General features: G+C 30.7%; 1 protein-coding gene across 1 annotated transcript in view; it reads left to right on the top strand.

Annotated features, from left to right (window-relative positions):
• The window catches only part of LOC121122127 (semaphorin-1A-like), a 140,825-nt gene that overhangs the window by 81,227 nt on the left and 42,307 nt on the right, over positions 1-17,291 (top strand). The window contains 3 exon segments of the mRNA XM_071890075.1: positions 2,183-2,234; positions 2,305-2,367; positions 3,022-3,129. Coding sequence (XP_071746176.1) covers positions 2,183-2,234; positions 2,305-2,367; positions 3,022-3,129 — 223 coding nt within the window.

A 17,291-nucleotide genomic window follows, 5' to 3' on the forward strand; every position in this document is an offset into this window, starting at 1 on the left:
ACGCTTTTAGAACAAAAAGGACTCTTCCTCCTGCAAGTTTAAACAAAACAATGGAAATATATATAGAAAAAATGGACTTTTAAACTGTACATAGAAATTTTATATTTTAATTTATAAAAGGGACTATTATTACCTCATCTTTTTAATAACTTTTACATAGTTAATGTTGTTTTTGTTTTTTTTAAATAACTTGAAAAAACTTTGTTTTTTATTGATTTTTTTGTTTTTAATTTGAATTAGGAACCTTTTCTGGAAATTTTGTTAACAGTGAAATAATATTAGAAAAAAAAAAAAATAATTACTACAATTGCAATCTTATTACATGTATAATGTAATATTGCAAATCGGATGTATATACAAAAACTTTGGTCGGAATTTCCTGTAAAGACTCTCAGGTAGGTGTCCCTAGCCAAAAGAGCAAGGAGACCCAAAATTGTCCACCCGAGAATTTTCAGGATTTATGTCCAGCATCAATATGGCCTCCATCCTCACCACATTGTTCACCATTGGATTATGGAATATGGGTATCCATAGAGGGCAAGGCCTGTGATACTCCTCAAAGGAATGTAGACGACGTCAAAGTTGTTGTGGAGAGTGAGTGGACCAACATGCCAGAGGACTATCTTATCAATGTCTGCAATGCCTTTAGGGCATCTAGGGCTCCTGGGGAGGCTAAGGGGGATTTTAGGAATAAATATATTTATTATATAAAATGTTCCTTCTTCAACCATAACGAAGATAAATACTATTAGTATTAGGACTGACTAGCTAATCCTCTTCCTTCTTTTTTCTGTTTTTTGAATTGGTTGCTGCTGGATGATCCCATTTTGAATATAAATTATAGTTATTAGAGTTGTCAGATGTGTTTCCAAGGTTGTTTTTTTTTGGGTCAAGTGTCACAATTTTACGTATGCAAACGTATATACATATTATTATATCACTAAAATCGAAAGGAATAAGGAATAGTGTTAGCAAGCATGCGTCTGAACAATCCAATTATTGACAAAGACAAAGAAATCCCTCCAAATTCAGTAGAATTATTATTTCTGATAATACTTTACGAGTTTTTGAAACATAAAGTCCTCCATAACGATCAGAGGTAAATTGTCAAACCTATATGTAAAGGTGGTTGGAAAAGTTTCCTAGCTAACAAAGATACAAGTTTATTTTTATTTTCTCAATATAATATCCTTGTAACTATACACACTTCTCCCAATGTTGCTCCAATCTCTATATCCTGTCCAAATAGTACTCGGCATTTTTCTCTGCAAAATAATTGTTCACTAGACACTTTTTGTTTTTGGCATAATGAATCCAGATTGACTTAAACGCGTCCAATTTTAACATATCCAGTCTTTTTCAGATGTTTGCTATTGTTTGAATACATTTATAGGTTACAAGTATTTAATGGCAGCTTGATACTCGGTTGTGTCCATTTTCATAAGAACACAAATATTAACTCACTCAAACGATTGTTACATAAGAACTGAGCGTCCAAAATGGCAGACTCTTTGGTGAGTATATGCCAACAGATGCCATATAGATGTGACAGCTTATATTTACGAGAGCTGCCATAGTCACGTGGAGGTGGGGAACTTTTATTATTAAAATTTCTGTTGAGCAAAACAATGTAATGAATACAACATTACCTCAGTGAATTTTGTTGTCAGCTGTCCATGGTTTTTTTTTTTGGTTTTTTGTCCTTCATAATCAATGTTCTGCACATTGGTTTGTTGAATTAGAATTAGCTCGTGTTAAGAGCTAATCAATTATTGAATAATGATTTTACAAATTGGAAAATTATCTAACTACCAACTGATTTTGGAATATTTTTCTGTTACTTTTCCATATGAAAGGTTGTATTATACAATAAAGGTAACTACATGTTAGAGGATTACTACAAATCCATTTTCAATTTAATGTATTTGCAAATAGATTTTATTTCTCGTATCTTTACAATAAATTCTAATGGTTGCATGTTTTCTATTTCTTAAATAAAATCCATTATTTTGGTTATGGCACTTACAAGTGTTTCAATTCAATTCAAAGGGCTCTATCCAATTCCTCGTTGTTTCCTATTATCATGAGACTAAATTATTATTATATTAAAATATTATTTTAATATAAGGGAATTAAATATTCCAAAATAAAAAGTTTTATAATTTATTTATTTCCTTTTCAGTAATACAATTTACTTCTTAGACACAAGAGACTTAATGGAAATACGAGATCAAGTAAGATATTCACAAGTTAAATTACGAATTAAGTTAATTTAATTATATTTTTTATTTTTGCTTTTTTTAGAGAATATCTTGGAGACCCGAGAAAAAAGCGTTTGAAATGTGCTTAGTCAAAGGGAAAACAGAGGTAAGTGGTATATATAAAATGTGGCTCGTCAAAACAACAAAAAAAAACTAGCAAAATTCATCGTCACAATGAAAAAATTATAAATTTATTTTTAATTTAATTTGAAAGGGAAAATATCGAGATGATCTTATGTTAGATACATTATATATTGGCTCTTAGTTAAATTCAACATTCTGAGGCATCTTACAACATACGAGAAATTTGAATTCAAAGCCTATAACTGACACAAATATGTCTATGTCATATTGGGCTGTATATACCCATATATAAAGCAAAAAATAAAATGGGATTTTTTTCTTTTGCTAGATTTTTGTTCTAGATATTATTTGTTATTACTCACACAACATATCTAAATAGTTCCAAGCTGAGTTGGATAAAAATTCAGGTATATATTTTGTCTTTTTATAAATAGTCAGGAGGCTTGAATAAATGGAAAATGATTTCATCTTATAAAACCATTTTTAAAATAGAGAGATTTGTCTTATTGATAAAAATATTTTCTTGAAAAACAAGGGACATAGCTCATCTCAAAAAACCAATGAATAGTCGCATGTAAGATGATTGAGCCTGGATGATTACATTTATTTTATTTTTTAACTAATCATGTTAAGCCAAGATTCTCCTCATATTTAATTCATATGATATATTTTGCAGTCTGAATGTCAAAACCACATACGTGTCCTTGCAAAACTAGAGGCAAAGAAGCTCCTCGTTTGCGGAACCCATGCTTACAAACCCAAGTGTCGCCATTATCAATTTAAGGTAAGAGATATCTATATTTAATATAAGGTAAACTTTAATTTGGATCAATTTAAAGACACTCCACAAGTCCTACTAATTTCTAATACTAGAATGGTCAGATGTAAGAAAAATTATCTGGAACAGCTGGAAAGTCATTTTGACTGCCACTCCAATCAAATTCCTTTTGTAAAGAGTATTTATATATATTAGAGCAAAATAATTTAAACTTTTTATAACACAAGTACGCAGAATAATATTTCAAAAATTCACCAATCAAATATAATAATACTTGATAACCTGTTACGAACATTTAATCAGTTTTTTCGTATCAAATCTGGTTTTCGAGATAGTTTCGAGTATTATTCCCCTTTTTGTAGGTTTGAGACCACTTTTGAGAAAGAAAAGAATAGTTATTTTAAAGATCATGGTCGTGCACTATAATCGTAACATACTTTGACCTCATCTAGTTCCCGTATGAGTGCAGCTCAGAAAAGTATTTCCTACTCATACAAGAGGTGAGGTAACTAATAAAATGAAATTTCCATTTGTTTTCACTTTGAGCCAGTTGTCGAGATGGAGCAACATAGATGAAATACGATATTCAAATTATTTCAAAATGGCCACGAAGCAAAGGTCCTCCCCAAACTCACTTGCTACCAAGAAACACAGTCTGAAAGTTCGTTAAAGAAGCTGGAGACATATAACAAAATTACAAGGAAACTCCAGGACATATTTCAGGTGAAGAAAGCGACTCCTACCTTACAATCAGGGCTGTGATAAATTTAGTTATTAGTCTTAATACCCTTATACCCATCAGAGGATTAGGCCCATAATATATGCACTCTCAAAAAACAAACAGCACACTGTCGGATGCAACTCAATAATAGGATCAAAAACTACGTAGCTCAATTGAAATTGTTATAGAGAAACGCAATGTGCGTAAATTTGCGCCCTTGTAGTTCCTAGAGAAGGAAATATACTTAATGTATGTGGACTTCAAAGAAGATTCCTAGTTCCGATTGAGTAAACTTAATGTTATAATGTTTACTTTTGCCTAATCAGTACAACCCCATGTGACCAATGAAACAAACATTAAAAAACGCTGCTGTGCGTGGAAATTTAGCACATGTCTTTTAGGAATCTAACAAGTAGTTAAAGTCCTTCTTCAGCAACTTCCTCATGGTTCCAGTTCCGTTGAGAGCCTCCTGATTGACGTTGAAGTGTTGGATTCAATCACAACTAATTTTTGTATATAACAAGCTAGAGACAAAATTTTACACTGAAAAGATTTAAAATAAATTCACGCAACTTCTTAAAAAAAGGTCAAGTAAGTATTAGTCTTTAAGGACAGAATTGCGGAATTTCCAAGCACTCCGTGGAGCCATGTTGAAAATTAATATGCTATTACCATCCATGTCATTAAATAAAACCAACAAATTCGTTACCATGCCTTTGTTGAGGATTTGGAATAGAGCACAGTTCGCTCCAATTGTAGTGCACGAGCCTGTATGGTGCGCCGGGGGAAATTGTGCACTAAGGTAGGGTGTTGTGGGGGATTATTATAGAACTAGTATGTCAATATGTAGTGTATACATCTAACAGACAAACAATAATAATAACAAGAAAAACAAAAACGGGGGAAATGGAATCACATTTTTTTCATTTTTTTGAAAAAGCCAAAAAGGAAAATGTGAAACGGCTGTCTATTTTGTTCGTTTCTTTTACTCCATACATATTATTATTATTCCTAATTTAAAATAAGATATTTTTCATCAATTTTTCCAAATATATACATATATATTTGGAGAAGAGAAAAAAAAGTTTTTTCTTTTTTTTTAGAAGATAATCCGCTTTAAGTCTAATCTTATACATTATATAGAGAAGAAGAAAGAAGTAGATTTAAGAATATTTTTGCTCTCTTCTTCACTCAATATCTATATGATGATGTTGATGATATGGTAAAAAGAAAAAAAAGAGTCATTAGTTATTTATGTAAGATTATCATTCCTCTACAGACTACGTCATCCTTCCCCTCCTGGGGCTTTATCCATACAACCAAATATACTTTTTGTACGGTTCGATCTTAAGGGATTTTTTTATAGATCAATTCGAACGGATATTGCAATTGGAGACTATAGACCGTGGACGGATATTTTAGGTCTCAATATACGGACCCATATTCTTCCATATCCTGATTTATGAATTGTAAAAAATATAATTTACACAACACAATTAGCTTAAAGCGTCTGAGATTTTTTTATATCCAACCTCCCAAAAAAATAAATCCTTTAAACCCCATTTAGAATCCAGTAGATTTTTTTTGCATTCAGCGATTCAGTCATTCTAAAGTCAAATTTTAGGCAGCACGGAACCAAAGGAAGGTGTAAGTTCGACAGTCTACGCAAGGGGAGGAGAAATCTTCCAGTATTGAAGACAGCGTTACTATTGAGATCATGGAGTGTTAGAATGTTATCCCGAATTGCAATAAATATTTTCCAACTCTTCTGGATCACACAAATTCTTAAATAAAGTTTCTTGTTAGAGTGATGGCAAATAATCCCTACAGTACTATTAGAGTCAAAAGAAGTTATTTTTGTCCGTATTATTCTATGAGCAGCTGCACATTCACTAGAAAAATTCATAATTTGATAGATCTGAACCGAATAATAAAAATGTATAAATAGGAGATCCAGTAATACCTCCATTCTAAATGCTTGTAAAAATCTTGATGTAAATTTTTGGCAGAATATTAGACAAAAGAACCAGTCCTTCTCCTAATTGTTTGCGAGGCCTCTTTAGAACATTAATGTAGCTATGATCAAACAACAGCGTCAACCATGTTTCCTCTTCCCTTAACATTTTTTCAGCTATCGAAGGGATGGCTGTAGCCAAATATAATACTTGTACAATTAATTTAATTCAGTTTTCATTCTTAGCATATTTTCATACAACTCAATTCATTACAGAGATGTATTTTCTTAAAAAGTCATTAAATAAATATGTTTCTAAAATATACCATAAGCAATGGACCTTTAGAGTCTCAAATATTGGGTCAGGATTGAAGCTGCCCCCTTTGAGAAAAATTATCATCTCCTACGTCTACGCATCATTACCATAAAGGGTTGGATCCAGATTTTGAATAAGATTAAAAAGAAGTTTTAATCTAAATCATTATTGATAAGACTTAATGTAGCAATTAGTGTTGAGACACGGTCCACGGTCAAATTTTTTTCCGGTTCGGTCAGAAGTGATTTTTTTATCGACCGATTTTAAGCAATATTCTGGTTCAGACCTCGATTTGAGGCTATGGTCCAAAATTTAATATTTTTCAAATTGTGGACATTTTTTTCAGTCTCAATCTATAGACCAATTTTGAGCCCACTCCTAATTTATGAGTTGCTGCAAAAGGATTTATCCAGCACATTTTACTTTATAAGACGTCATTCGAATTCAATCTTTATCATTTTGAAATCAACAATTCATATATAGAATCCGTCTATATCTAATTTTCAAGGAAAGCCATCTAGACGGATTTTCTCACCAACCCTGATTCAGGTGCTGGTCAAATATAATTGGTGCAGCCCATTTACCTAAATAAGACGACGTCATTGTAGGTCCATGTTTATAATTTTGAAGTAAAGGACGTCATCAACAATTCATTCATGGAATCGGTCACGACAGAATTATAAATAAGACCGATCCAGACTTATTTTTGTTTTGTGGAACCAATCTAGACTTAATTTATCTTTAATACCAGTCCAGACCGAACTTATTTTCCGAACGAAGCCCAACACTAATAAATATATACATGACGTGGAGTTATGTAGCCAAGGGTTCAAAAGATTTCCTTTAATCCCGAATCGCTCAACTCTTCGTATTTGTTCTCATGTACAACAAACTACAAATATAAATCCCCTCCCCCTTTTTAGCATCATGATGAAGCAATTAATTATGTATTGGAAAGGAGCATGAGCTAACGGATCTGGGGATGATGAAAAAATATACTGGGTGTTTAAAACAACTAACTTAAAAATGCTATAGTAGTAGAAATAAAATACAATCTGCCGGTATGTTTAAAAAAAGAAACTGAAAATCGTTCCCCCTAACAATTTGAAAAATACTTGGGAGGAAAGTAGCTCAGCTCTCATGAGTGTTTGTTAAGTTTTTTCCTAAATTGTTATAAATTATATGGTATTAAGTACTATTAATTTATGAAACATAAAAGTTAACCCATTTATCATTTAACTTCACAAATGTCTAATGTACTCTAGAGTCAATAGAATCACAATTCCAGAACGTCTCTAAAGTTTAAATTATTATGTCATCTAAAGAATAGACATTAGCCATGATAGTTAATTACTTGGCCTTGTGAATAGGCAATGTTATCAGAGTAAATTGTAACATTGGAGTGAGGTATTGTGTGTATTGTCGTTCCTGGGCTACGAGTACATAAATTATTTTACAAAACTTATGAATGTCTTCACAATAAATAGCTTTTGATCCATTTCATTTGTTGTTCATCTTATTAAAATTCTTATATTCAAAATATTTGCTTTATACCTCGCACAATTATTTACTACATATAACTAATAACGACCTATAGCTATAAATTAGATCTATATTTATAGTCTCTAGATTCAAATGACTGAATAGGACTTCTATGGGCTTTAGCATATATAAGATATATGCTAAAATAGTAGATTGGGAGTTGAGCATTTTATTTAGCAACTCTATAGGGTAGCCTCTATTCTAGTAAGAAATTACTTCAATGTTGATCCTCAATTCTACTCCGAGTCCAACAAGGACTTACACTTATAACCTCCTGCAATTCTTCACTGCTACTCTCCGACATTCATGAGCACACACGCTCTTATATGTAGGATTGTAAATCCTAAGAATTTTCTGCTTATAAAAATAGAGAAAACCGAATATTTAATTGGTTTCCAATCAATCCTCAGAGTTAATCTACATTATCCATGAGCTCATGCACATTATACTTAGATGTTCCCTCCTCAAGATTCATATAAAAACGGTAACAGCTGTGGAAAATAAACAACCCTGTTCAGGTCAAAGGTTATATTTTTAACAACTGTAATAATAAATTTGTTGTTTAACTTTTTTTCTTGAAAAATATTGGTAATGTTGATAATGATGTAACAAAAGTGCTATAACTTACTTGGCTTCACAAATAAATTCTTCATTAATTCCCTCTTTTTAAGTTAAAACCAAACTTCAAAAGACAGCTGTCGAAATTACATAACAATCTGTTCTTTAGTTTGTGAGTTATTTTTCTATGTGTGACGCTACTTTTGTTATTTTCAAAGTAATGGATGAAAAACAATTTAATGTTTTAATTTTGCACTACATCTTGATATAGAAAAATACCATTTCAGCTAAGCAACGGCTTGAAAAGGGTTCTGGGGACTCTGCTCTATAAAGTGAATAAAAAAGATTTAAAAAAATAATTATAAACTTTTTTAAATTAATTTTGAACGGAAAAAATGTGTTTCAGCCATGAGTTATATTTGGAATTAAATCAAAATACATACCAATATTGCTAATCAAGTCATGTATACGACCAAGGCAGCCTTAGCCTAATGATAAGGCAAGGTAGGGCTGAGAGATTCGCCGATGTATGAATAGCAAACAATACAAATTTTCAGCTTCTCATTGGTCTTCTAAACTTGGTAGGTACCAGAGCTTCATCCTAGGTTATATCTTGCATTAAAGCAAATCTGGCATTGATGGCCTCTCATTTAATTCAAACACCTTCACTCCCATTGTTAATTAATTAATTCATGTACCAATTGGACTGAAAATAAGCTGAAGTATGTGTATTTATGCTACACTATTTTACTAACTGGGAATAATGCCGTTATAACGAAGGTGAGGATTTGATATAAACACCCTGTACATAAAAAAGTTTTCTTTGAAAAAACTTTTATTCGTATAATGTATTTAGATTTATTTTTTAATCCCTCGGTTACGTATCTACTACATATAACTAACCAAAACTACAGAAAGAGTTTCATCAAGTCAAAACGCCACAACCAAATTCCCAAAAAAGTTGAAAGTAGTTGGAAATCGAACCAACGAACTTTAGCACCAATATATTAGTATGGTAGAGTATTACCAAATCCAAAAATATTCATATACAACAAATCCTCCCTTTTTCAACTATTCCAGAATCATGCAACCTTTACATAGCACTAGTCATGTAAATCGTAAGTTTTTTAGCTGACCCAGTTTTTTTTTTTTTTTTTTTTTTTGAATTGGTAATCTGAAAAATGTATTTTCTTTTCCTTATCTGTTGTCATATTATTATTTAAGTTCTGAGTAGTGAACTTCCTTTTTTGTGTGTGCTCATTAAAAACGGAGAGTAACCTTGATGATTTTTTGCAGACTTATTATTGGATGACCTTGTTGGACTTAGAGTAGAATTGAGGATTGAGTAAGTCTTTCCAATATCATTTTTATATCTTCCTCTTCCTCCCTCATCGTCTGAGCTAATTATAGCTGATCTAATGAAACGTCAGGACAGTTAATCATATCATATAATTTGTGATTACTATCATTTCCTTTTCGATAAAAACATTTACGAAATATAATTTACTTTTTATAACCTTTGATTAAAATACATACTCATGAACTTTGATGAAATTGAATTATATATATAGATATATATATATTTAACAGCTGATAATACATTTGTAGCAACGCGTATACCTTTGATTGAAAAAAAGGAAATAGACAAAGGAAAAGAACAACTTTCAACTAAACAGATTAATCAAATTCACCCAACCTTGATTTAAAAAAAGGAAAATTTGCGAATATTTCTAAGAAATTAAATTTTTACAACAACAAATGCCTCATTGATTCTGGAAGATGTTTTAGGGGGATATTAATGCTGTTTTCAACATTAAAATCTATCTAAAAAGATTAAAAGACATTTTATCCAATTTGGGGTGCATGAAATCCCTGTTCACTAATTTCACGGATTTACCTGAACGACTTTGTATGTTCTTGCTTGATACGGTGTGGGGATTGTATTTATTCCCTTCTCTTCATAGATGCTGAAAGCTAATCTGCTCTCCTCTTAAACATTTTTCAGTACTACCATGTACATTTTGTCTTTATTTTATTTTACGTAGCAAAAATGCTTACAATTTACAACCCTATATATAATATACCTCCCTCCAACTTTATTCTTTTGCTCCCTGCAAGGGAGTTATTGGTAATAACTTTGAAGAATACATATAGGTACCTCTCTACGCCTGTTATTATGATTACAAAAGGCATAAGATTTTGATTTTTATAGCCAGGATTCAACTCCTATAAATATTATACACATAGTTATGTATATACTTCTTTATACAAGGTATATAGTGGAGAGAGAGAGAAAACTGCACTATTAAATATACACACAACATCTAAAATCTATAGTTACAACAATAATTGGATATTGAAAGCCTACGGCAAATTGATCGACTTTTTATTATCATGATGATACATTTTTATAATATAATGTTCATATTTACATAAATACATATATGAGGTCTGATCAAAAAGAAACTGCTATTTTCTTTTACTATGAGTTCAATCTGCGAATATTTACTATTGAAAAAAAAAAAAAAAAGGAATGAAAAAATCAATTGAGGGAGAAATTCTTTAGAAACGTTTCAAAAGTTGTTTATTCATCAAAATTTGGCATTTAATAATAAATATCTATTTTAGAAGAATAAACTATCTTTTAAAAGTTATTAAAGAATTTTCTCATAAATATATTCTCTCTATACAGTTTATTGATAGTATAGTCAACCTTTTAATCTGTCACAAATAATATTACAATGCAAAATGGCTGATATTGTCAGTATACGTTGTGGACATGCAGGGGTGTACGCAAGAATATACAGCCTTGTTTTTTTTAATTTTTTGAAAAATAAAAAAATCTTCCATAAAAAATAAATTTTCATGGAAGAAAATATCACAAATTCATTGCTATTCACAAAAAATTAAATTTTAAATAAAACTTTAAAAAAAAAAATTAATTATCAAATATATGAGATATAAATCTATAGTTATAAAAAATAAAAAATACCCAGAATTGTTCAGAAAAAAGCTGAAATTTTTTGGAAAAAATTCTGAAATTAATAGCTATTAACAAAAAACTAAAAAAATTTGGAAAAAAGACTTCCAAAATTTAATTAAAAATTCAAATATTAACTTAAACAAAAAAATTAAAGATTATATTTTCTTGTAGGAATAAAAAATTCCCTAATTTTGGGAGACTACATCCCCTCCAGTCACCCCCCCCTTGGACACCCCTGACATGTGTACCAACATAATAATAAAAACTGGAAAATTGAATTAGGAATGAGAAAATAGCGGTTTCTTTTGAATCAGAGTAGTTTGAGATGAAAAAAGAAAGACAAGAATGAAAAAGGACCTGATTTGATAGTTGGTAAATGCAAATTCGGTATGTTTTATAGCTTGTAATTTTTTTAGATTTAGTAATATGAAGAAGAAATTTTATTTTCTTCTAATTTTGTCATTATTATTAATCTCCTGAGTAGTGAACTTCCTTTCCTACTTTATTAAATTAAAGTCAAAACCTGATTGAACATTCCCATGTGCACATAAAAGACAGAGATGAACCAAGAAAGTTGCATGTAGAGTTATAATTGTATGTGTTTATTGGACTCAGAGTAGAATTGAGCATCGAAATCGGAGTAATTCTTCCAAATGTCCTATTTTATTCCGTCTCCCTCATCCTCCCTCGTCAAAGCTGACTGTAGCTGATCTAATGAAACATTATTAAGCTGAAGCTGTTCTATTCCCAAACAATTCTTCCAATTGTTTGGGTTAGAGTCATGGTGATTTTCGGTTTCTTTTTTTTAACATGCCCAAAATAGACATGACATTAATTTCTAATAATTACGGAAGATGTGCAAACATTTTCTTAACTTAGTGGAGACAGAAGTTTCTTCAAGATCCATGCAGTTACAAATTGTTGAAGTTCAATCTTATGAAAATCTCACCAGTCTTAAGTAGGGTAAGGTGAAAAATAGGGCCTTAAAGACTTAAATACCAAATGAAACTCACTGGAAACGTTATGATGCCACTTTTGTTAAAGTTTTTAGAAGTCATACTTTTTTTTGTACCAACATGATAAAAAAAAATTATTTTCAGAATGGAATGAAAATTGTATTCGGAATGATAAAATAAAGGGTTTCTTTTTTGTCCAAGTAGTATTGTAAGGTCTATAGGCTCTGAAGTTTGTTTTTGTCAGTTTTGTCTAAAGGGACTTTTACATATCCAATTTCTACCAATATTTTGGTCTTGACCAATGTTTTAGACAAAATTTAGCAGTTTTTGATTAGATTAGTGAACTCATTTTTTGTTTAAGTATGAAAAAATAAAAGATGATTTTGATTGAAACTATCATTTAACATTAAATATAATTTAAAGAACAGTAACAGATGAATTTATAAAAAGAAAGAAATTTGAAATCAATTAGTCAATTCCCCAAGATGGAAGGAAAATGTTAAACAAGTTTTAAAAATGAAAAGAATGTGGTTGAAAATATTAATATTTCTACAAAAATAACTTTAAATTTGTTATTAGAACAATAATAAGTTTATTTTTGCAAATACTTTTTTCATTGGAAGAACCCACTTTTAAAGGATAATATATATGACAGTTTTTGAATAGTTCTACAAAATTATTTTTTCAAAAAGTACTTCATTGTATTTTATGAAAAAATACTTTTCAACAAAAGTAGATAATTTCAACTATTGAATACATACAAAGACCTCAATAAAATTAAAGGAGAAGAGTTAGCTACAAAATTCTACCAGCACCGATTTTCTCATGAATTTTATTGTGGAAAAACATTCCATAGTTATTCAGAGACTAAATACCTAATCCCTACGTACATACCACATTTGAACATGTTTCTTCATTCGTCGCTGAAAATGGAGACTTACAATTTTATCTTGTACTTTTTGATACGCTACAAACTGGGCAAAACAGTGTCTGAGATCCACACCGACCTCACCATCATTACCCTTATACCTGCCCTAGATACACAACCATCTTTCAGTGGGCTGGTGAGATCCGAGATGGCACTTTTAAGCTCGAGAACAGTGTTTCATCAGGACGTCCTCGGGAGACAAGGACACCCAACAACATTGCCCAACTCAAGGATTTGGTAAATAACACACCCTAAAGAATAACAAAACTTGCCTAAAGGAACTTCTACTCATGTGGGAAAACGCACGTCCCCACATATCCAACGACACAAGACAGTCCTTAACGCAAAGAAAGGCGTAAATGATCAAATAGAGTTCCTATAGCCCGGATCTCAATCTCTGTGACCGATTTATCTTCTGTAAGCTGAAGCACCTGCTCCGTGATTACGATTTTGATAGACATAAAGACCTCACATGCAGACTTCATTGAGTGATGATTTAGTGTAGGCAGACTATGTGATATGACGGAGGATTACTTTTTTAAACTAATGTCTTGTCTTACTTAGACAGTCTCAATCATTTTGGAAGCAGCACCTAATAATTAGATATGTTTATTGGTTTTTTTTGAGGTGGTAGGGGGGTCTTTCGTACACACTTTACTCACAGTGTTATAAAAAGGATGTTCACTAACGGAGGGTTTAATAGAAAGCATCATACTATAGAGCTTTCAAAAGTTCTGGGAACGACGTCGACAATTAAGTTCATGTTCTTACAAGCGTAAGTTGATGAGCAATTTTATAAAACTTTCTTTCAATTATTTTTCCTTCCATCTTTCTTGATGTTTAAATATTTATACTTCATTATAAATAATTAGAAGGGAAAGTTTTTTTTTGGTTTTTGTAGTTATCTGGTTAATTAATGACTCTCTTTAAAACTACATTATATATCCTACTCTTTTACAACATATATCCTTTTAAATCTGGGGTTTTCTTCTTTATTCCTACAACACGCGGGATGAAATGACTCATTTGAATGTTCCATTTAGTGTCTCACAAAAGACAGAGAGAGAGAAATAAAGGATTACCACCACATGACAAGGAAGCAGAAGAAATATAAACTGGCAATAAAAATAGAGAGGGCTTCGAAAAATAAAATAAAATAAAAAAGATTTATGGATTTGTAAGTCAAATTATGTATGTATATGTCATGGCGCATAATGCGGCTCTCTTAGCCATATGAAGGGGGAGGATTGATTTGAGTCCCTACTTTTTTTTCCCGTCTATGTACTACATTAAAAAGAAAGGGTATATTATTTGTTTGATCATAAACTGTTTATTACTTTGAGCTTCATTTTATACCAATGTACATTTTTGTTAATGTTGAGTTTGGCTCTGAAAATCATAGACCAATATGAGACCATTACAGCTAGTGATGGGGCAATTGAGCGGAATCGGTTGCTTTTTCTGGAATCAGAATCAGCATCAGGGAAATGATTTCGGATTCTTATGTGTTATTATTTATCAATGGTATTTAACTATTTATAACTTTTTTAAGTTATGAAAATAAAACTGTGAAATATGTATATCAAGATACCAAAAAATAATATGTGAATTAATGACTTCAGTCTTCTAATCATATAGAAAATATCGTAATAATATGATGTATAATAAAAAAAAGCTCAAAAACTAAGAAGAAACAAATTGAATACAAACTGAACTGGGTTTTAAACATATGCAGTCGCTTAACCAATTTTTATTTTAAGGGAATAAGTTTTGTCAATTTTGTCTCATAGGCTCTAGAAAAGGTCTCTTATAGAAAATTTAACTTGGAAATTTTGCCTTGCAACTGCTTCAATAATAATTCCGTATATTTTAAGTTATTTACCTTTAATTTGAAAAAGTTAAAAAAATGGTATTTTTCTGAGCTTGAATCTACATTATTTGCATGGAAACCTTCAATTAATTCTAGATTGTATTCCTATTCCAGCGATAAAAATGTAATTATTGTCACATATCTTGATCCGTAATATAAATGTACATTTCTTGATAAGGCGTATAATATTAATCATAGTTTTATTGAATATAGTAGCGAGCAGAATTAGTTCATTTAATTATTTTTATTTCCCATTAAAATTGAACAGAAGTAAAATATATACTAGTTTAGTTTATTCTCATCTATGCAATCATAATAAATATTTAATTATTAATCGTGTTGATTATGAATGTCTACATTTATTTTATCAATAGTAATCCTTAGAAATTTAAAGCGAAATAGTATTTTGTTACTATTATTTAAAATATTAAAGTATCTTTTTCTGGAATCGTTCCATCACTAAATATAACGTTTGTAAGACCAAACTAAAGAGACTTCAAGTAAATAAGAGACATGTTTACTAAAATAATAATGAATAACCAGGGATGAGACATGATCAGAGGTGTAATAAACATGTCCCTGAGAGCAAGAGTGGCTTTTTCTAGTGGGAAATGTGAACTGGTTTTTTTGTTTTTTTTTGGTTTTTTTTTACAAAGCTGTTATCAGTATTCTTAAAGAGAGGAAATCAAAGTATAAAGTAATTACTAGTCCATGAAAGACATAGAGTAATAATGAAGACAGGCCAAAGGACATACCGTTTAAGGACCGGTCCCAAAGACTGATAGGAAGGCTCTTAAGAATAAATAAGGACTAAACACAACATACCCCGTAAGGAATTAATTAGAATGGACAACGCGCTCGGGAAAAACTATTCTCTTGAGCTCAATGTGCGTAGGTTGCGCCCGGGTCATTCCTAGAGAAGGAAATATTCATTATATATTTGGAATTCAAAGAAGATTCCCAGATCCGATGGAGTAAATGTAATACTATAATGTTTACTTACATAAACTTAATCAGTACTTCTTCATTTGACCAATTTAAGGAACATTAAAAAAAAAAGATTTGTTGGGGTTATATTTGTAAGTCCTTGTTGGACTTACAGTAATAGAAATCAGGATCACCTTCCAAGTAATTATCCCTATACACTGAGTGGGGGCTGTGTGTTTATTTCCTTTATCTCATAGCGGCTCGCAGCTAAATTAATTATACGTAATGAAACCTATGTCGGTCTCCTTTCAAACGTTCTCCTAATTGTGAATGTTCATTTTCCTTTCTTTTATTTTCACATACTAGAAGTTCATAACAGATTGAATTTGCAATCTCAACAGGATTTCTTATTTTATAAAGCTGTTTCCAGAGTTATTTCATTCTTGAGAAGGTTGAACATAAGTATAAAGCGATTGCTAGTGTTTCTCCTCATGAACAGCAGTCTGAAGAATTTAGGATTGCTTGGTAAGTTATAAATATTCAATACTTATCGGACTCAGAGTAGAATTTATGATCAACATCAGAGTCATTCATCTTTTTTGTTTTGTTTATTTCCTTACTCTTATAGCAACTTGTAGCTAATCTAATTAAACGTCATGAGAGCTAAGCTGCTCTTTTACAAAGCATCCTTCATATTGTTCATATTACAACGTAGGTTTTCATTTTTATTCTATTTTACATAATGGTGGGACATATTTCATGGATACTGAACATAATTGTAATATCCCAGGTGAATAAAACTCTTATATTTATCTACAAAAATCCCTTCAATAGCAATAATGCAAGTTAAAAAAAGGTTTGTAGTACAAATTACCAGTTTCAAACCTTTCATAATTAAGGTGATAGTTTATTATAATTATAATAAGTCTTTTGCCTCAAACTAGTTCTGTTTGTCTATAGATATTACTGTATATATTAGGAGGGTCCTTAAAAATCAATGTTGTACTTTAACTATAATGAAACTTTGATGAGTAAATTTTTTTAACATTCATTTAATATTGGATAGTGACCCTCCGTTCTTTATGTTTGTCCTTTATTGAAAAATTAACAGAGAAAAAGTTAAATATCTCCAAATTGTTCCAATAAGATTAAGTTATTTACATCACCAACTTTGTCTGTCAGCATTAATAACTTTTGTCCCAATACCAATAAGTATACTACTGGTTGTGTATTTTTTGTAGTTTTGATATTCAATCCTTGTTACATGATTCATCTGATTATAAAATATTTATTCTATGACAAAGTAGTATAGACAAATGTTGAGAAATTTGCAATTTGAGTCAAACATTTAAGAGCACCCACCATTCTGAATGTCCCTCAAATATTACAATTTTGGTAAAGTAATATATTTTT

This window comes from Lepeophtheirus salmonis, chromosome 7 (assembly GCF_016086655.4).
Source record: "Lepeophtheirus salmonis chromosome 7, UVic_Lsal_1.4, whole genome shotgun sequence".
NCBI lineage: Eukaryota > Metazoa > Arthropoda > Copepoda > Siphonostomatoida > Caligidae > Lepeophtheirus > Lepeophtheirus salmonis.